We start from the raw sequence: 22,449 nt of genomic DNA, 5'->3' as shown, positions 1-22,449 counted from the left end.
AAATAAGAATAAAATGGAAATATATTCCCGCTAGTATATTTTGACTACTGAGGCTTCTTCTCAGGGGTCCAAGCTAACAGGCCTAAGTCTGCAGTCTGTTAGGGTTACTTAAATTAGTATAATAGCTTTCCCATTACAAATACATGTCTCACACTAAAATGTTTTTGCATCAATTTAGAACATTTAACATTTAACAACCAAGCTCTGGTTTGTGATCAAAAACAAATTAGGGAACACCTAAATAGTACAACACTATTTATGTGATTAGAGTCATTAACAAATACTCAACATCAGTTTCATTTGTATACTAATTTAAAAACATTAAGTGAGTAGACAGAGTTCTATTTCACCTACTGTTGTATGCAGATTAGAAAGGTAAACACAGGTTTCCACAACTTGCTTTACAATTGATTCAACAATGTTATGTGAAAAAACATTGAACATGCTCAAGAAATGCAAATAGCTGAAAGAGCTCTACTGCCCCCTGGTGAGCCAATGCCAACATGTGCATTTAGGCCAATGTTTAAATATTCAAACACAGAACACTAAAGCTCTATTTCTCAAATTGATGCTTTCCTGTACAAGAACAAATATAGTCCCATAGCTATAACTGAGGAAGGGAATATAATATGGGGAAGCAGGATTAGAAGGAAAAAAGGGGAAATATTTGGATCAAGTTTACAGGGATTCTTCAAAAGAAATAATAAATGAATGGAAGCATTTCATTCATAAGGGCATATGCTTTTATTTTAAAAAATGTATGACCTAGTTTTGTTTCAGTAGGATTTTTTGTAAAAATTGATACAATTTATACATGTCACTTATTAGGCTTTGCACACAATAGAGAGAGCTTTCAAAGTCAGGGCTTTAAATGCATTGCCAAAGGAAGGACTCCACAATGGAAATTTTTAGAAACTGATTCACATTTTAAAAAACAGGTGAAAATATTGAATATTAAGTGATTATTTGCTTACCTGGAACTAAATCAGAAGCATGCAAGACTATTTGGGCTAGTGTTCAGCAGTCAGATGTTACCAGAACTGCTCTATTTGAATGGGGAATTAGCTAGCAGTCTGGAACTAAATTTAGTGTGGATCTTTTAACCAATATATACTGGGGTCCCTCTCCAGATGCTCATGCAATAAAGAGGCAGACTAAATAACGATACGTGTTTTACTAAATAATGTGGCGTATGCCTGAACTAGCACACGCATACAAGAGTACACACAAGAGCTAGGAAAACAGAGTAGGAAAACAGAGACGGTTGCATTAGTGGGGTAGCCCACTTGAGAGAGATGAAGTTGGGTATACTCACAATCCTGACGTGGAGCAAAGACGTAGCAGTGAGATGAGATGGTCTAATGCCTGCACTAGATCCGATATAGAGTGACAGCAAGGAGTCTGGATAGGAATGGCACATGTACCATGTGGCCTGGGAGACCAGCTTTAATACCCCAAAACGTACCCTGGGGCTGGTGCAGTTCCTAGTGGTTCTCACGGGCGAAACAAAGGTTTTAATGGCTCTACAACTACCCTAGATGGGCCACTTTAGGAATCTGATTATATTATTGTGACACCTTGGGAAGAGGGGGAAAAGGAGGGAGGGGGAGATCCGGGCGTGTTGAATGGATGTTCCAGCGGACAGGGCTTGTCCCAATGTCATCATCTCTGGAATGCGGAGGCTGCTTTGAGATGCATTCTCTAAGTGCTTGGGATGGTCAGCACTTAGCTTCTTCTCCGGGGCAGCTATTAAGATATGCAGAGCAAGGTGAGGCTCGCCGCTGCAGACGTTGTCTGCTCGCTTCTCCGAAATGGCTTCTCTCAGCAGGCTGTTCAGGCTGGTCTTCTGGCTGCCTGGGAACATGGTTGCTGGCTGGGCTTGGCTGGGGCTTGCTAGCAGGTTGCCCGGTAGCGAGGGCAAGCTGGGTGACTGGCCCGCGGGAGGCTCCCGGCAGGAACTGGCCAGGGGGTGCCTGGCCAGGCTCGCTGAGGGCTTTCCCTGGCTGGCACCATGCTGCTAACAGCGCGGCTTGGGCCCAGGTGAGGCAGGCTTCCATGGAGGCAGGGAACAGAATATATAACACAGTCCATAGCAGAGATAGGGGGCAGGCACAGTCCGTGGTAGATAATAAACAGGCACGAAACAGACACGTGTATTAAAGTGCACACGTGCAAAGCAGTCTCTGGTGTAGCAGTAAAACAGCAATGCAGGAAACCCAAACACAGTTCATGGCAGGCCTTGGAGCAGGAGAGAGGGCTGCTCCTTGGCAACACAGAGCAGAATGGAAGCATAACATACATGGTTTCTTGAATGGAATAGAAACTGGACTACCTAAAAACTAACCATAATAAGCAGCTTGTTTATTTACTGTGGATGCTGTGACAGGAAATACAAAAGCTAATGAAGACCCATCTGTGCATCTGGTTGCATGCAAACAGTTCCACTGGATTGCTATCACAATTATGGACACACCTTCAGTTTTATCACTGGCTGTGACAAGCCTTGAATTTAACGGTTCTAGATCACCTTCCACATTTACAAGAGGAAGAAGCTGAATCATGATGATTTCATACAACAATGGGAAATGGGTTGCCATTTACAGTGTAAATATAACATTTCAAGAAATCTCATTTCACAGGGCAACTTTACTTACATTGCTATAATCATCAAAGCCATTTAACACATATTTTTGGAACCCAGGAGCCAGGGAAGCCTAATCATCCCCAGCAAAGGAAATTAAGTACAGGACTCGGGGGGGGGGGGGGGAGAAAAAGCCCTTCTTACCTTTGAATCCTGATTGATCACTCCAAGTTCCAGAACAGCTTGAGGGGATTTTTGTTTTGCTTGGGTGGACTGAGCCATCTGAAGGTTAAGCTGCCATCCAACCGTCTCAAGCTATGAAACACCAACACAGATTACAGTAAGATGTACCAATAAGGCAAAGCATTATTTCAGTTACTACCACTGCATAATGACTGGTGTCAGCAAAGGGCAGTTAGGGGGCTGTAGAGGAAACGGGGTTTCAACAGGAATTCATCATTCTTCCTTACCCTCAACGGTCTGCTTGAGAAGTTGCTATGTGAAAATGATACCTTCTTTAATAAGTTGATTTGCTCCCTGAATGTGTCCAGTCATGCCTGACAACTATATCGCAAAATAAATGTATAGGGCCCTGACTTGTTAGCTGGTTTTGGTTTTGCAAGGCTAGCAGAGTAATATTGAAAAGCTGCTCCTCCTTGACCTGATCAGAATTCAAGCTTGCAAACTCTACATGGGGAGAGAAGTAGCTTTTCAACTTAGGAATTTACAGTGGTACTTCAAGAAACTTTTTTTGAGGAGGGCATCACAAAACTGAGCTACCTATATCAATGGTGCCCCTCAATCACATAACCAGAGATACAAGTAGTAGAGTGTATCTGGGTACTTTCTGCACACTAGGATTGGTCTAGTGGTGAGCTATGTTTTCCTGTGTGAGCTAGGCTCACATAGAAAGAACCCACCCACAGGTTGCATTCATGCAAGCACAGTTAAGTTAAAATGGGCACCAACTCAGGTTCTTGGTAGGTTCACATGTGCACCTCACTCCTTCCTCCTTTCTTTTCATGCACAGAGCACAAGAAAGGAATAAGCTACCTCTAGCTACCCATGGCATACACAAGCAGATAACCAGAATTTCCCCACTCACATACTGACTGGGTCTCTAAGGGAGAGTTACATTCAAGTTTACAATCCCAGATAGAGGAGCACACTAAATCTAATTAACCTTCATTCAGATGCAATAGGTAGCTAGAGTTAATTTTTCCCCAGGATTCCTTTGTTGCTCTCTGTAAGAGAATGGAGGAGAAAGATACACATTCATGCTCAACAATAAGCTACGCCCATGCCTATTTTAACTTAACCCCTGGTTGAGTTGGCCATCTGAATGCAAACTCCTCATTTGACAAACTCATTGGGTCCTAACAGTCACACAGCTCACAAATCTATTATTACACAATATTTGAAAGTTGGCTTATTTATTTCATATGTCATATTTGTTTGTATGTGAGACTTCCACTGGGAAAACCAAGCAGGAACACCATATGGTACACCCATTTCAACACTATACATCAAGATATTTAAAGCCTCAAGCAGGGGAAAAATGATTCTCAGAAGTTTTGCAACAGAATTAATAAATGCATATATTTAATGTTGAATGTACAGTTCCAGTGAATTCATCCATCAGTCGTCTGTTAGGCAAGGAATAAAGTCCTTGGGCCTATCAGTATTAGAATCTCTGTTTTAGAAGCATAGTTGTCCTCTATTTCAGACACAGAATCCCCATCAGGACAGTCACTACACATTAACTGAGCATCTTACGTGTTGCAACAGAATTCTGCTAACACAGAAGCTTACAAAAACACCAGTGAATGCACAGGCAAATCAATGACAACTTGCTCTTCTAACAAGCATCCAAAACCTCTTCCTCTTTATAGAAGACAATCACTCCAACCAACACAAAATAAATAAAATCTCCTTACATGTAGCATAAACTTTTCACTTATGCTCAGCTGGCAGTCATCAGCTGCACTGGCTTAGCCAGAGTGGCACTTCCTTCTCATCATATCCAGCCCATACAAAACTCTGATGTCACTGCATCAGGGAACATGTGCTGTGTCACAGTTTCCTTCACAACTATGCTTTCTTTGTGGATTGATTATACTGCATTTGTATTCAGAACAAAAATATGAGATAAATGTTAGATTCCTTAACATTAGAGAACTGCAGAAGTACTGGAGCCATCACACGAGCCATAAAGCAGATCAACATGGTTTGTAGGCAAAGGAAAAAGCAGACAACTTCTTTTCATATACTGAATGGTCTTATTTTTCCAATAGAATTCAAGAGGATTTTTTCCCCATTTCAAGCAGCCAGGTACACTTTAGGAATTTTTGATTAATGCACCATATACTGCCAGAGGGCCTCAGAAAGGCTTACCTATTTATTTTATTGAAAGGAAGATTGAATATAATAGAGTTCATCCTATTTTGACTGCTTAGGGTACATGATATATGACTACAATAAAGTGGGACAAGGCATATAGACATACAGAAGTGGGTTACTTAAAGCATACCTTGAAACAAAGACAGAAACTGGAACTTTCCAAATCCACAAATTTACTTTATATATCTTGCTTTTGCAGGGTTACAAAAATGCATTATTATATGCAGTAGGTCATTTAACAGGGACATGTTCTAAGGACAGTTTAACAAAAAAATTCACATGTACTAGGCTTACTATAATTATACAATTTGAAATAGTTTTCTGGAAGCAGTAACCATATGATAGCATTAAGGGTGATCAGCTGACAAATCTTGCAGTCTCCTTTTGTTGACTAGAATCTCGTGGAAGACAATCTGTTTTGAATTTACAAAATAGTACACACCCACTGTTTCTCATCAATCAAGGTATAACGAATATGTGTTAAGTAATCTTGAGTACACAGTCTTGATTAACATCAGCAGCTTGCTGGATCCAATCAAATCTACCTCCCCCAACATACTTCAGAAAGCAACCAGATGAGAACAACTAGTAGATGATTCATTGAGAACTAGCCAGTGGTTCAACAGTGAACCAGAGACCTACCTCCTGTTCATCCCTTGCATCAAAGAGTGGTACTGTTCTATCCAAAGGCACAACATAATCCAAATAAATAATACTTGAAAACTGAGCACCTAAAGAAATTTATGAGGGATGAAGTTTTAAATAAAGTTGTATACATTCACAAAAACAATTAACTGGAGATGCAAGGTGAGAAACTCATATTCTTTCCTCCGTCTAAAGACCCATCTTACAACTCATTTTCATTGCCAAAGAACATACAATATTTTGTTCCATTGAGGTAAGACCCTACCAATTCTGAAAAAAGCACTTCAGCTTAACAAAATAGTTAATGCCGAGAACAATGTGTCTGTAGAACTCAAAAAACAAGAGAAGAAGGAAGAAACAAAAAGATATTTATACTTTGCAGAAATCTACATAAGAATTAGACCCTACTAAAATTACATTTCAGTCATATTCCATGTCTTAAGCAGCTTCAGCTGGCTTGGGTCAGCTCAACCCTCATGAAGTCTATAGACTGCTGCTGCTGCTGCTGAGATGATACAATTCAAGGAGTACTCTTCACTGAACAAATGCTGATTCTCATGCTGCTCTAGAACAGGAAAATAACCAGGAAAACATCTAGAACTCTCTGTGATATTTCAATGCACTCTCGCTTCGCATGGGGACATCCATATTCCATGCAGCAAAACTCTTCCACAAAGCCCACAACTTTCTTCAGAAGCATAAATTTCAACCCAGTTTACATAGTAGCTCCAAAATTCTGACTACTTGCAGTGGAGATTTCCTTTACTTGCTTTCATTACTGAAGAGAGACATTTTATATTAGTTTCTCATTTATGCTCTGAATTAGTGAGATATAAGCTAAGAAACTGGAGCTTGAAGGATCAGCGTTCCTAGAAGGTACAGTTTTCAGCTTCAAGAAGAACATGGAGAAACAGAGGAAAAGAATATTATGTTGTGCATGTAAAAAGGAACTTTATAATGGAGTCAAAACAGATGAAATAGTAGTAAGATAGGTTCCCACCCAAAATCAATCATTTTAGCACTGGGAACAATAATGACAAAAGTTAAGACACAGTCACTGTTAACTTTCCTGTCGCTTCTGGTAACACTATTTTCAAAGCAGTCTGCCCTCAGGTGATTCTCATTCATAGCAAAGGGACTCCCTTTTATAAGAGATTTCGCTCCACTGAACTCTTCTCGCTTAAAGCTTCTTTTTAAAAATACCTGCTCAAGTTATTAGTCCGATTCTTAATGAACTCAGCACTGAACGTTTCTGCCAAGGCATTAGGCTAATGCAGCAGTATTCTTTGCCTTGATATTTTATGTATGAGGCTCATATTGCGCCACACACAGTTTTGAAATAACGTAGGAAAGATTTGACTATAGAACTTTTGTAACAAGATCCTATAGGTAAAGCAATGGAAAGGAAGCAATCATGCTTTGTTTTTTATATTCCCTAGAATAGGGAGGAACACCTTCAGGTGATATCCAGAACGTTATATGCACTGACTCTATCTTTTCCAGCAGCTAGCAGAAGACAGCCATGCTCTAACAAGTTCCAGCCACACCTGAAAGACAGAAGACTGCTTGAGCCTGTGCAGAAATTACTGCATCTGATCCAAGCAGTTGCAAAAGGCTTCCACAATGAGACACAAACTGGTCTTTAAGCAGTTGTAAAGGCTCAGACCACTTGCAGTAGTTTCAGTGCTTGCTGTACAGTCAACTGGCCCACAATGGTACACCACTCCTAGAAATGACTTTAGTTTCTAGTGCCTGGTAGTTTGCACGATGGGGCTGAATTTGTGGACTGCAGCCTTCAAATCCAAAGATACAGAATAATGTCCAGAAAATCATGGGTAAAACCAAGTCACTTTAGAGTATAAAGCGTAATCAGAATACACAGAAAACAAGACTTTATTTACCTGCCTTCTGTAGACTTTTGTTCAATATATCAACCTTTTGGACTGGTTAAAAAAATATAGGGTTGGATCCTTGCACAAGAAGGCAGCACTTCCACGAAGGCAAGGGATTGTGTATGGACAATTTTCATGAATTTCCCACTCAACTTACAACTCTCTATACTGTAGCACACAGTGCTCCTAAGGACCTTCAGGACAAAATTTCACGAGGTATGTGGATTTCCACAAGAAGGGAAGCAGTTATGCAGGATTTGTTCTATGATCAGAGATCTGCTTATGGTTCTCTGGATTCAACCCATCAAAAATATCTGCAGCCTTTTTTGCAACAGCTAATATTCTCCTGGTGATCACTAACTACACTAAAATGAAAAAAGAGCAGTCACAAAGCTAAGGCATGAGAATATAAATATCTTATTGATCTCCCTTATAATAAACTACCAGTCAGGTCACATTTGTCTCTAGTGATGTCACCACTAGATGAGCATAACAAAACAAATTCCAGTATCATTTTTACATTAAATCTTGGCACATTTCTGAAGTTATTTCTAACAGTTCTGCTGTTTCTGGCACTAGCAGTGCTTCTAATCAAGCTGTTAATATGAACACTCATGCTTTGAGCTTCTTCCAATTAATTTCAGAGCAACTACCAATGCAAAGCTTCCCCCCACCCCAAAAAAACCCTTGCATTGCACACAAAGATTTTAATTTACATTAATTACTGATGCAATTTGAAGCTAGCAATGTGAAGTTACTAACTGTTATATACATTCAAGAATGTAAATCTATTTGGATACAATTACAAGCTGCGCAATGGGCATCAAAGATAACTTAGTTGATTCCTTCAGGGCCTGTATCAATCCTGGAAGACTTATGTCTCCAACAAAGCAGAGAGTGTGTCTGAAACTCTGACCTGCCTCAGAACTCCCCTTTTCTCATCCTTCTATCTCTGGGCCATGTGTCAAAAAAGCCGATGTTGGAGGGGGGGGGCCTTCTTAGCTAAGGCTTCCCCTTTCACACCTCCTTCCCTTGGCTACGTGCTTCTCTCCTCTCAGTCGCCATGCTCCAACATTCAGACAGTCAACATGGAAGGATACGTGGCATGTATCCTTCCACCAGCCCTGTCCAAAGTATGCGGAATTTCAACCACAGAGTAGACTGCACATAAAGAAAAGGCTACGTCCTGAACATGAACACCTAAACAGCTGGCGAGCCGCTGCCCTGCCTCCCCACAGAAGTGCTGTTTTGTTCAAGCCAGCGCTGAATATACCCAGCCACTCTAATTAGTGTGATCACAGCTCTGCTTTTTCAAGCTGTCACAATCATGCAAGTTACACCTGCTGTTTATAAAGTCCCATGAGGAAGTGCTGATTCTCACAAACAGCATTCTCCTGGAAGCACTAACTGGCCTAAAGAGTAGAAACAACATATCAAAACCACTGTTTGCTGGGAGATTTTCTCACACTAAACAGGCTGCAATAGAATACACATGTTTGGATATTCTCGCATGCAGAAGACTCTCAGTACACACCCAACAACTTGGTCAGAAGGAAGGCGAAGCTACCCACCTCCTGCCTTTTCATCGGAGCCAGACCCTGCTGACTCTATGACCAAGAACACCCTCTTGGTCAGCCCTAGGCCCTAGCCCAGTTGCTCCACAAGATCCAGCAAGAAAGTTCAGGCTGTGGTCCTTTTTGTGCATACCTAACAGGAGACCTGAAAACATCTGAGGATGCCATCCAGCACAAATGAGGTACACAAGTAAGCATAAAACTATCTCAGAACACTGCACCGATAGAACAGCTTTCATTTTCTAGCCCTTTTCAAGTTCAGCTCATCCGTCATCTTAATTATATTTAACTGCAAAAGGTTTCTTATAGTTTCAGGTTCTTAATCCCAGCACAATCAATTTTTTCACCTTCCTTATTTATTCATTTCACCAGTATGTTTTTAATTAACTATGAATGAAAACTGTAAACAATCAATATAGTGACAACCAAGTAAAATAAAATGAGATGCAAAATAAGATTTTCTGTACATAAGCACAACAAACTGTGTTCCTGGACTACCTCCTAGATCCATAGTATTCCCTTATCCTTCAGTTTCATAGTAACCACATCCACTATATATAAATTTTCAAGTCCCTGTCCTCATCTAAATGGCTTCATGTCCTTATTCGAACCAGGTTATGCTGCATTCACTTGTACAAGCCAAGAACATTCTTCACACGACAGTTCTGCTGCAGAAATCAGGGGCTCTCTGCAATGCCAAAAACTATGCCAGGGAACACACTAAACTTTTTTAGCATAATGTACTAAACTCTCAAAATTAACTGCATGAACACACACGTAAGAAATTTAACACTGCTCAACTACTAATTATTTTAAGTTATTTTAAACATTTGCACATCTAGCTGTTAGCAAGTCTACTTCATATTTAGAATGTACAACATACTTGAGTGTTTTTTCAGTCTCAGTAAAAAAAAATACTTTATGTATGGCACTGACTAATTTAATGCCTTAAATATATTTTTATCATTACTACCTTCTGAGGTGACAAAATCCTTTGCCTGAACTTCTCCACTGTGTCTGGCCCTGCAGCAGCCCACGTAGTGGCAAACACTTCTGCTTTATCATGATCCACACGGGAATGCTCCAGCTGCTGCTGCAGAACGGTTGGTTTCAAGTTGTGATAGACTGCCTGAAAAAAAGAATACCCACAATAAATACACTTTTCTAAATGCTACTTTAGACAAACCTCAGAAAGGCACACCAAGAGATGCTGAACATATATGATTCATGGTGCAAAGATGAAGTTATTGGGATGGATCCCATCAGCCGTGATCTGCCACACAGCCTTTTTCATGATCAAAGAGGATATAACTCATCCTGTTTTCACCAACGAAAAATCTGACTGGACCTAAATCACTGAAGATATATCCAACATATACCAACCACAATCTGCACGTTTACAATACCAAAGGAAGCCCTAGCTTGGAAAAGGACTGATTTTTTTTCCAGTAACAAAAATATTGGGGCTGGGTGCCATAACCCCATAGCAGTAGGCTCCTTTGAGGAAAAATGTTTGGAGGCAATGCAAGTAAGTGTACATCCCTTATGCTATAAAATGGCTGTCTGGTAAGGCTCTTGAATGTGGTTGGAAGACTCACAACACAGCAACATCGCTGAAAAAAAATCAAGCCAGGATCCAGTCAATGACTAGAGGGCAGGCCTCAAAAGGAATAAAACATATGGCACCTCGAGTTCCACAGAAGAAAGGTGGCATATAAATATAACCGGTACATGTATTTTTAATATTTATATAGCAGTTTTTAGTCTCGATTTCCAAGGCAGTTATCAACAGAGAAATGAAAATATTCTACAATACAACAGAAAAAATACAAACAATTCAAAAACAATACTGTGGCAGAGCAATTCTCCGCAACAAACAAAATTATAGGTAATATAAACTGCCCATCTCTCAAAGACTTGGTCAATAATAATTTTTTAACCTGCCTCAAAAAGGAGGCAAATGATGGGATGACACACCTCCAGGGGAAGGTATAATGGAGCAAGCTTTTACATACTGGATTTTAAATTCTGAACTACTACTGTTACTCCATTTTATGTGCCGGCACCATGGTCTCTACTTGTCTGCCTCAGGTGTGTAAATGTGGGACTTCCTTTTGCTACACTTGTGGCAGATGCTTAAAATTCCTTTCCCATTTCTATGCTATTCTAATGAAACACTGTTGGAAAGGTTTCTGGTGACTTCCTTGCCACAGATCACAGAGGCTGCTGATTTGATTTCATTTTCATCTGCATCAGGTTTCATAATCTTATTTGCATTCTCTCACTTATTTGGAAGACTGAGCAACCATTATTCTTTATCTTATTGGATATGGGGCCTTTTAACCCACCCATGCAAAGAAGTACAGGGTTTTCAAAGTGCATTTTTGGTAGATCTTTGGAAGAAGTACAAGTTTGGAGTACAAGTTAAAGTACAAGTACCAAGACTAGCCAATAATTCCTGCATTTCTTACTTGACGTTGTTCTAAGGTCCTGACTTCACAATATGTTTCTTCTCTAGGTTCTCACTGACTATATGTACAATGGGAGTTGTGTGTTGAAGCTTAATTTCCAGGTATGCAGGGGCTTAATTCAGACTGGAACCATGATGTGCAGACTGAGAGAGGGCATCCCAGTACTATTTTTGTGACCCAAACAACCCCAGGGAAGCACTGTTTTCCATGTTGGGGAAATGTTCGTGTACTGATGGGCTCGTGCATGTTTCCCCAACAAGGCAAAGGGAAGCTCCTTGGGACAGTTTCCTTTCGGGAAAACAGTGCAGGGGTTAGAAGGCTTTGGCCCCTTCTCCCCACACACTATGGTCCCAACCTAAATCCCCCATGCCCCAGGGAATTATGTTTCAACACAGAACTCCCAGCACACATCCGGCCAATAGGAGCTGGGGAAGACCCACAAACACTGCATCGTGTTAAAGTGAAGCCCCAAGGGAGCATGTAACTAACTCAATATCAGAAATAGTTTAAAGAAGGAAGACACTCAAATTAATCTTGTACCATGTCTGACTTAAGCTTCTGGCAACATTCAACTTGGAAACGCTTTTTTTTAAATGATGCAAATGCCACCAATTCTGTTTTTCTTTTTAAAACATCCCTGCAGGATCACTTTCTGCTACCTCTGCCATGCTTTGGTTACATTACCTGGTCTGCTATTCAGATAATATTGGGATTTCTTTTATTCCTTGCACAGAACCAAGTTTTTTTTCTTTAAAAAAGAGGTGCCAGTACTCATACTTTACTTCTTACTGTTTTCACAACTTAAGTCATAAACAGTAAACCCACATCCCACAAGAAGAAAACCTAAAAATTAATTATCATATAACTGAACAATAGCTGCCAAAAATTTCACCACACACACAGAGTAGTTTGTATGTCTTTGTCTCTGAGTGGCCAAAATGATTTTGCTTCTGGAGAAAGAAAATTCTGATTAAATAATAGCTCTTAATTCTGAAAATTTAGGACAACCAAAGAAAATGTGGTCTATAGAGTCAATTTTATTGCTACCACAGTTGCAGAGTCAATCTAAATAGGAAATTCCACTGAACCTTTCTAGCATCACAGCTACTTTGGAATAGTTCTCTATCAGCCCAAGACCTAAAGCCCAAGAGCTAACAGTACTTCATAAAGAGTTGCCGGTACTCCATACCAGCATGTACCACCTGGGGAAAAAATCCCTGCATAGAAGTCGCTTCTAAAGTATTCTTGCACCCGACAGTTAAGGACCACTAAGATTTTTATTGATTTGACTTGTGGCTGATCCAGAGATGGACTGACATTCACATCAGAAAGATGGACTGACATTCACACCCCCAGGAATATGATTACCACAGAAGGCACCACAAAATTTCAGCAACAACTAAGAAAGACCTATTCCTAAAATATGCCAACCGAAAGTGACAAATTGTAGTCCGACAGAACTCAGTGTCACATTTCTGAATAGATAAGCTTATGATCAGGTTGTAGGGCTAACTGTAAAGTAAGAATTGCTACACACTATTTAGAATCTAGCTACAGTATTTCTTCTTTTGTTGATGTAAAGGCACTTTACTTTGTCACTTTGTTAGAGAAAAGCCTGAGATGAGTAGAAGTTGACAAACTCAGAATATCCATCAGCAAAAGAGTTCTGTGACAACAAATATGAAGTGTTCTTGCTACAGCTATTGCAAACAACACGCTAAACAGAGGCAAATGGCACAAGAGATTGACAAGTAGTTCACTGCCAAAGCAACAACAAAGGATGGTTGTTGTGGGTTTTCCGGGCTGTACAATACAACAACAAAGGACTTGAATGATTGTATGGATTGGACCAGGATAATCCATGTGGCTAGGAAAGCAAAACATGGCTGTAGATGAGATGATACCCAGAGGCTATGGCTGGAACTACAGGATCTTGCCCCAGGACAAGGAAGACTGGCAGTGGAATTAACCTATTTAATTCCTGATCTGAGGCACAATAAAGTTTAAAAAGAAGAGGAAGGTCACAGGAACGCCATGTTCCCCTCTCTTTCAGGGATCTAAGATGACCTCAGAAGTCCACAAGGATGGTGCTTCTTAATACAGCCCAGCTACTCTGACTAGCCTAGAGACCAGAGCTTTACAATTATCTATGCTTCATTTCCATGTGCTACAGCTGAATACTGTGCCACTTACATACACAAGGCTGGAAACAGGAATTCTGCTCTAGACCACGGGCCACATGCGGCATTGAGCTCTTTCTGTGCAGTCCTCCAACCTGCTTGTTTGCTGCTATCACCCTCAAGCCATTTTCCCTCAGACCCACTCTATTCTTCTTGCCTCAAGGGGCACCACCTACTGCTCTTCTTCCAGTCCCTTTCTTGCCAAAAACACAATAGCAACATTGTTTCTTCTGGTCTCTATTAGGGGTGTGTGCACCGGGAATCCGATTCAGGTAAAATACCCGAATCAGACCCGATCCAGAAAGCTTTGGGATTTCCAAATCGATCCAGAAACCCCGAAGCAAAGCTTCCTGAAGCATTCATAATGCTTCGGGAAGCTTCGGGTTTAAATGCCTGTTTCCCTGCCTCTGCGAGCAGCAGGGAAAGGAACATTTAAAGCCCTGAATCAGATGCTCGTCAGGGGCTTCCCGAATGAGCGGCTGAGTGTGGGAACTGCTGTCAGGGCCAGGAAACTCCTCGGCCCCATCAGCGGTGAAGGAGGCGGCAGGTATGCTGCAGGCTTAAGCCTGCACCTCCCCGCTGGTGCTCCATTCACCCGCCGATGTCGAGACTGAGGAACTCCTCGGCCCCGACACCGGTGGGCAAGCGAGGCGGCAGGGAGGTTGCAGGCTTAAGCTTGCATCCCCACCTCAGTCACTCTGTTCGCCTGCCATTGTCAGGGTCGAGGAGCTCCTCGGACCTGACACCAGCGGGCGAGCAAGGCGACGGGGAGGCTGCAGGCTTAAGCCTGCACCTCCATCCGGCGGGCATTCCATTCACCCACTGACATCGGGGTCAAGGAGCTCCTCGACCCCGACACCGGCGGGCAACTCAAGCGAGGCGGCAGGGAGGCTGCAGGCTTAAGCTTGTACACACCCCTGGCAAGCGTTCCGTTTGCCTTGCCGATGTCAGGGTTGAGGAGCTCCTTGGCCCCGACACCAGCGGGTGCGCAAGGTGTTGGGGAGGCTGCAGGCTTAAGCCTGCACCTCGCCGCACCAGGCGCTCCGTTTGCCCACTGATGTCGGGGTCAAGAAGCTCCTTGACCCCAACATCAGCGGGTAACTCAAGCGAGGTGGCGGGGAGGCTGCAGGCTTAAGTTTGCACACACACACACACACCGGGCGCTCCATTCGCCTTGCCGATGTCAGGATTGAGGAGCTCCTCGGCCCTGACACCGGCGGGCGAAGGAGGCAGGGGGGATGCAGGCATAAGCCTGCACCTCCCCGCCGGGTGCTCCACAACTGAGCAAAGGTAAGTCGGGTGGGTGGGTGTTGTGGGGTTTTAAAGGGCCCTGCTGCTTGTTGGCAGGACAGGGCCCTTTAAACTATCAGCTGGCAGGCAGCAGGGGGGAATCCCCCTGCTGCCTGCCAGCTGATAGGGAGGTGGGCTGAGTGGGGGGGGGTTGGGAGTGTGGGGGGGTGCTGGAAAACCCAGCCCCCTGAATCACTTTGGAATGCTCTGAATCTTTACGGAGCATTCCAAAGCGATTCAAATACCCGAATCTGATGCAGCTTGCCGCTTCGGGTTTTGGATATTTCCGAAATTCGAATATTTCCAGCATGCACATCTGAAATTCCGAAATTCGAATATTTCCAGCATGCACATCCCTGGTCTCCATGGTTCCTTCTGTCAACTCCCTCTTGCTCTCATCCTCCATACTATCATTTTGACCATTCTGTGTGCTTTGGTAGCCAGCAAAGCTCATTCAGCTTTTTCACTCCCCCTCTCCATGCATTACCACAATGAAGGCTATATATGTGTGCAAGGGAGCTAAAGCAGCTGTGTGGATGGGTACAGATGTCTTTTGCAAAAAAAAAAGCAGGAAAAGGGCTGGTATTTTTGCAAAAAAAAAAAAGATTCAAAATGTTTTGCATACTAAACATTTCTAGAGGCTCCACCCATCAAGGCTCCTCCAAACGGTTTCCAAGGTTACTGATGAGGTTGCTGCTGCAGGCAAAAGCATTCTTCCTTCCTCAATAAGAGCTAGTTGGTGTTTGCCTTGCTTGCTTCCGCCTCTCCTCCCCCAGCTACTCCAGCTAGGAGTCGTCTCATGCATCTGTGACTGCAGAGCCGGTGAGTGGCCCCTTGGGTTGAGAGGGAAGGAGTACTCTCTACGCAGGGAAGCTTATGGGAATCCCCTTTCCACATCTTCCTCCAGCCAAGTTCCCCTCTCCGCGGCTGCCATTTTTCTTCTCATGATTGAGGCATGGCCAGCAGGCAGTGATGTGTATGTGCACTCAGCATATAATCTGAAGCCAATTTAATGGCACATTCTCTGCTCCAGGTGGGAGGCTGACCTTTCATTCACTGGGGGGTGCTACTGGGGGATATAAGCCAGCAGTGTCTTGTGCTGGTGTGGAGCTTGTTCCATTAGGTGCTTAGCGAAGCACTTTGACACTGAGAACAGATTCTGTATATAAGTCACTGTAAATAAACTGTACATACACTTAAATGCTATAAGTGTGTGGAAGCCTTATTTATAGCTCAGCTACAGTTCAAACCACGCTGCGCCAACAATAATCTGAAGCCAACTTAATGGCATATTCTCTGCTCCAGGTGGGAGGCTGACCTTTCATTCACTACCTGCACTTTTGGGAGGTCCCCCGAAGTATTAGCATGTGTAGATTTAAACCACAAGGCAGTGTGTTTATTAAGAAATAAATCTTAGTATTCAATGTACTTAGGATTGCAACTCTGCCATCTGGCAGGTCAGATTCATAACCCATTTTTTAAAAGTTCTTCCTAGACTGTGCATATGCCCCAATACTCCTGAGAACTGTAGTGGCAGAGGTCTCTTCTCTTCTTTGCAATGATCGAAATGAAGATTCCCAGGTAATAACAGCTAGAGTGGGGTGGATTTGATGGGAAAGGGAAGAGTTAGACCCCTAAACCTATACTCATATTTTTATTTATTCAAGGATGATATTGAAACTCTGCAACTGCTGATCTGCTAAAAATTCTGTAAGATGAAGTCTGCAAAAGAAAGTGCTGTGTCAGTCCCTGGCAGGTAGACCCCTCAAGCCCATCCACAGTGAACACACGTTGGTTCCAGCAGAAGTAGCTTTATTAGAATCTATGACGTTCAGGTCTGTACCCCATCACGGAGTTTGGCAGAAGTGACAATTCAAATCAAGCAGTCTCTGTTATAGTTGATTTTCCCACGCTCCAAATGACAGTTAAAGTTTTGGCGCGCAAGCCTACAAGAGTCCTGTGAGAATCTCTTTAGTTATGACTATATATCAGATATACAATGTATTCTCGGCATTTGGGAAGAGTAGTGAAAGCTGGCATCTAGACACACCAAGGTTACGGTTAGCTGAGACTTGCATATTTCTCTAAGATAACCGGGGAGGCCCGTTCTGGATCCTAAGGAAGTAACATCTGCAATATGGTTATGAATGATCAGAGAGAGTACACATCAAATTAGCAACAAGGCAGTATAGCTTCAGCATATTGTGGCACAAGCAATACAACAAACAGACAACCATGACATGGCTGTACACAGACATGACCTGCTGTTTCAAAGGAACAAAAAATGGCAGATGAGCACCATGTCTTTAATGACAAATGGACTACTGAGAAGTACTGAGTACTTCTTTCTTTTAAACAAGGATAAAGCAATTTGCCTGATGTCTTGACACTGTCTCAGTATTAAAGGAGTACAATGTTAAAAAGCACTTTGAATCCTGTCACAACAGCTACTCAATATATCAAGGAGAGGTGCGAGTGAACAAGATAAATTCTCTTTAAAAATCAATGTTTTGTAGCAAAATAGTGAGGATAATAACAAGAGCTCTCTCGAATGAAAGATGTTTATGAATGTTTAAAGTGCTTCAATAGATATTATAAACTAAATCACCATTTGTTATATGTTCAATACAAAAATTGCTTATCGCACTGTTCCATCAGTCACTGCAGCAGTTCGTTTGATGATAGAAACAACCGATTCATTGTCCTCGTTGCCCCTGATAAAGCTGTTATTTGTGAAAAACAAGCCAAGCTAGCAGTTTGTCAGGTGGGCAAGCCAAAACCGGACATTCCCTGCTGTAACACATGGGTTGAATCACATAAAGATCACACCATTGGGCTTATTTATGAATGAAAGAATTTGACCTTATCTATTAATGGAAAATGACGAAACAGTGCAACAAGCAATTTTTGTTGCTATTTATACAGACTGCACCTTTATTTATTGTTGGATGAATCAGTTATTTTGAATGTACTGCTGTTCCTGAATGAACTGATATTTCTATATTTGTAAGTAACATTATGGGACATTATATTGATGGTTATAGCATGAGTTATGTATTTAATGACAGATAATATTGTATTGAACATATAACAAATGGTAATTTAGTTTATAATATCTGCTGAAGCACTTAGGACTTTAGACATTCATAAATACATTGCTAAATCTTTCATTCGAGAGAGTTCTTGTTATTATCGATATTGAGTTTGCTCTCTGAGGGAAGCCTCTTGGTTGAGTATCTGCAAAATATTGAGGGCCAGCTATCATGTTGCTAAATGTATTGCTGAGAGTGGTAGGCCACACACTGATGCTGAATTTGTTAAAAAGTGCATGGTTAAAGTAATGGAGAAAATGTGCCCTAGTAACGTTTCTTGTGTTAGTTGTGTCAGTTTATCTGCACCTACAATCACCAGGTGTGTTGAAGAACTAGGAGAAGAGCTGTATGTGTCACTGATTGTCAAGGCAAAAAGTTTTGATTTTTTTCCTTTGGCATTAGATAAGAGCAATGACATTATAGACATTGTTCAACTACTAATATTTATCAGGGGGATAGATTTCAACTTCAGAATTATCGAATAGTTGTGTGCACTGTAGAGTTTGAAAGAAATTACAATTGCAGAAAACATATTCTTTAAAGTATGTGAATCAATAGAAAATCTTGGTCTGAGTTGGAATAAATTGAAAAGCATCACAACTGATGGTGCAAGAAATATGGTGGGAAGTAAAACTGGTGTTGTTGCAAGAATCAGTGAAGAGATACTGAAATTAAATGATACACTTCCCATGCAATTTCCCTGCATCATCTATCGGCAAGCCTTGTGTAGTAAGATTCTTCAGTGGGAAAGTGTGATCTGTTTTGTTGTATCCAGCATTAATTACATCAGGCATCACGGCCTTACTCATCATCAGTTTCAAAATTTTCACTCAGAGATAGATGCAGAATATGGAGATGTATTGTACAATGAAGAAGTCAGATGGCTTAGCAGAGGCAAAGTCGTCAAATGTTTTTTCAGTCCATCATGAAGCTGATGCCTTTCTCAAGGAGAAAGGAAAAGGTCAAGAAGTACTTTCTGACCCTGGATGATTTTTGATTTGACTTTGTTAATTGATATCACAGAGCTCATTGAATCTAAAGTTGCAGGAAAAAGGAAAGCTTGAGTGTGACATTTATTATGAACTGAAAGCTTCTGAAGCAAAACTAAACATTTTTATGAAGCAAGTTAGTGAAAGTAACTTTTCAAACTTCTCATGCTGCCATGAACTAAAATTTGAGGACGGGAATTTACAGGTCATTGTTGAAAGACGTGTCAAAGCACTGAACCTATTGCAGGTAGAATTCCAGAACAGATTCACTGATTGCCATAAGCACAGAAAGGAAATAAGAATGTTTCAGAATCTATTTGAAGTAGCACCAGAGGATGGAAGTAACTTTTTTCAGATGGAATTAATTGATTTGCAAGCAAGTGGTCATATCAGAAACATTTACAAAGAAAATTGTCTGTTAAGATTTCTATTGTGGTCTTCCTGATATATTTATCAACCTAAAGAAATCTGTTGCAAGCATGTTTACAGTCTTTGGTACCATATACATCTGTGAACAAACTTTTTCCAAGATGAAAATTTCTAAATCCAAGTGTAAGTCAAGACTTACAGATGAACATTTATACGACATTTTAAGGGTGTCTGTCACAAACCCTGACTTGGACTAACAGAAAACTGCCACAAAAATCACACTGATTAGGTAAGCATGCATCGCTACATAAAAAGGATTCGACAGTAAAATATTGTTCCAAAACAGAATACAAGTTAACATTTCTTCATTGACCTCTGAATGTTTACTGTTTATCTAAATAGGTGGGTTAATAATTCTGTTACATTTTGATTTAAGATGTGGCCCTCTTTAGGTATTGAGCACTCTAAAGCAGCCCCCAAAGGTTGGGAACCCTTGCTCTAGACTGTGGAATGCAGTCCTTAAACATACTTCTACGACCATTACTAAGCCATGGGGGATCTTCAACAGAACTTAGCTCTGCAAATAGAGGCCTTTTGGTTGCTAACCAATAACAAAACTAAATGTTGCCAACTCTGAGTAAGGGAACCATGAAGTCAGACTCTGAAGAACACGGATGAGAAACCTTTTGTCAAATAAGTATTTCCATTTATCTTGAATATTGTCGTTAAATGAGTTGAAGTTATGGCAGTATTTAAAAAGATACCTGTTCCAAAATGAATGTTATTGTTTCGAGGATGAGGTGGAGATCCTGTTTTTCCACTGAGAATGCAATTTGAAGTTTCTCTTCCTCTTCTTCTGTGAAAGTACTTTCACCCTGAAATAAAGTTTCCATTTAACAAAAACTCATAACATTTACCTCAATAAAAGGTTATGGTTATCTGCAAATTCCAAAACAGTCAGTCTAGTTCAAGCTGCATCAGAGTGTCTTGGATCCAAAAGATCTCAAGGGGATCTTCCACATGAACAGATGTAAGGTTAGCACACTGGCTGGACCAGCACAATATTATCAAAGCTTAGAATGTCATGGTTTATCTTTTGTATTTCATTCCTTATCAAGTGTTGCTTGTTCGTCATTTCCACAGTAGGCAGGGGTAAAGCAAGCAACATAGAAAGCTCTTCCTACTGGTCACTGTAACTGCAGGCATCTCAAAAATTTGGAGGGACAGTCTTGTAGTTCCTGTTATTGTGCCTTCCGGATTAATTTTTTTAAACTTGTTATTGTAGTCTGATTATGGTGCTTCAGAATAAAAACCAATGACAAGAAATGTCAGGTAAATCGTTCACACATATAGAAATCTTACTTTAGATTGTCATTCTGGAACAAATTAACTTTAAAGATTATAATAAATTATTATAACATGAAAATTAATTCATTTGTTTTTGTAATTAGCATAAATGGCTAAGTAGGGGCCCTCAGTGTGGTGGTTGTGGGCGCCACATTGCCCACCAACATCTTTTCTGGCACCCACCAAGTAATTTTAGAACCTAGGGTTTTTACCCAACACGGCTTCTGATTGGCCACTGAGGATTTGATAAGACTCTTCAGATTTTTAAAATTGTTGGTTTGGCAGCAGCTGCCACCACAACATAAGGATTTTCATTGTGCAACTGAAAGTAAGCAATGTGTATGCAAGAAAATATTTTAAAATAATATGTTCATTTTAAAAGGCATCCAATTAAACAGAGCTTCTGCCAGAAATGTTGAAGAGCTACTGTTACTCCCTGACTTTTTGCAGTTGGTGCTGCCATAGCCTGCTGTAGCAGTCATATGACCCATAATTAATGCAACATTTTCCATTGAAAGGAAGGTACTATACAAACCTTTAAGTGAAGCTTCTGAAGGATGCGGGAGAGCAGGCGAGAAAACTTGCCAGTATCTATGGTGTTGATGAAGGACACTGCTTTTCTGACACTAGAAAAGGATAACACAGAGAAAGACACCACTTCAGAGTAGGGCAGAGTGAAAGTAGGCAAACCTCTCTCTGTGTTGCTAGTTCTTAAAAAGAGAAGAGCTCATGTCTGCATACAACAGGGTTTGCTTGTGTGTTTTTACAGCTGATCACCAAACTACAGAGATCAGTTCCCTGGAGGCAATGACAGTTTTGGAGGATGAACTCTATGGCATCACAGCTCTGCTGAACTCCCTCCCATCCCCAAACTCTGCCCTCCCCAGGCACTGCAACCAAATCTCCAGGAGATCCCCAAACTGGAGTTAGCAACCCTAACTGAAAAAACCAGAAGCTTCGCCGAGTGGCTCCCGGACAGCAGAGGCGCAGATTTACTGGCCCTTAGCTGATGAATGGAGAGGCATGCTCCGCCTGCTCAAAGGTATTCGTGTTTATTACTTCTTGCTGAGCAATGGGGGAAAGCACTGGGGCTGACCTGAGGTTCGTCTCCTCGGAAGGCCGATATTGTCACGTGACAGTGTATAGCCCTGCGTTTCATACGTATACGTGTAACAACTCGTCACGTTCAACCTGGAGAAGAAACGACCGTGAGCTGTTTCCAGCCAACGAAGAAAACGAGCGCAGCTCTTACCTGCCCGTATCCGGAATAACGATGGGCGCCGCCATTTTGGGCGCTGTCAATCACCCTCCCTCCGTTAACTCCCATAGACGGGATAAGAAAGCTCTGCCCTTGAAGAGCTAAGAACCAATCCCAGACCGTGTGTCGGGGCAGTTGCCATGGGGACAGAGGTCCTCTCGCCTTAGCTTCCAGTTTTGACTGGGACCTTCGTCTTACGTTTAGAGAATGGTTTTTGGGAGGTGGTTTTTGCCGGGGAGGTCTTTCGCTAAAAACTTGAACAGCAAACAGAAATGCCCGAGGGGGAACATAATTCCCACAACAGCAAATTAAGCACTATTTTGAATAACCTTGCTACTATGCAAAAGAATAGATACAGAAT

At 41.5% G+C, this 22,449-nt stretch overlaps 1 protein-coding gene across 1 annotated transcript in view; it reads right to left on the bottom strand.

The window, feature by feature from the left end:
• Positions 1-22,159, bottom strand: part of COMMD10 (COMM domain containing 10) — a 94,386-nt gene extending 72,227 nt beyond the window's left edge. Inside the window, exons 1-5 of the mRNA XM_054986933.1 lie at positions 22,083-22,159; positions 21,366-21,456; positions 20,248-20,358; positions 10,066-10,221; positions 2,786-2,896 (exon numbers count right to left, since the gene is read on the bottom strand). Coding sequence (XP_054842908.1) covers positions 2,786-2,896; positions 10,066-10,221; positions 20,248-20,358; positions 21,366-21,456; positions 22,083-22,117 — 504 coding nt within the window. The 5' untranslated portion in view covers positions 22,118-22,159. The remainder of the gene's footprint in view (positions 1-2,785; positions 2,897-10,065; positions 10,222-20,247; positions 20,359-21,365; positions 21,457-22,082) is intronic.
• Positions 22,160-22,449: the final 290 nt, after the last annotated feature.

This window comes from Eublepharis macularius, chromosome 8 (genome assembly GCF_028583425.1).
Source record: "Eublepharis macularius isolate TG4126 chromosome 8, MPM_Emac_v1.0, whole genome shotgun sequence".
NCBI lineage: Eukaryota > Metazoa > Chordata > Lepidosauria > Squamata > Eublepharidae > Eublepharis > Eublepharis macularius.
Note: the sequence above shows the minus strand (reverse complement) of the source record. Positions and strands in the feature narration are given on the sequence as shown.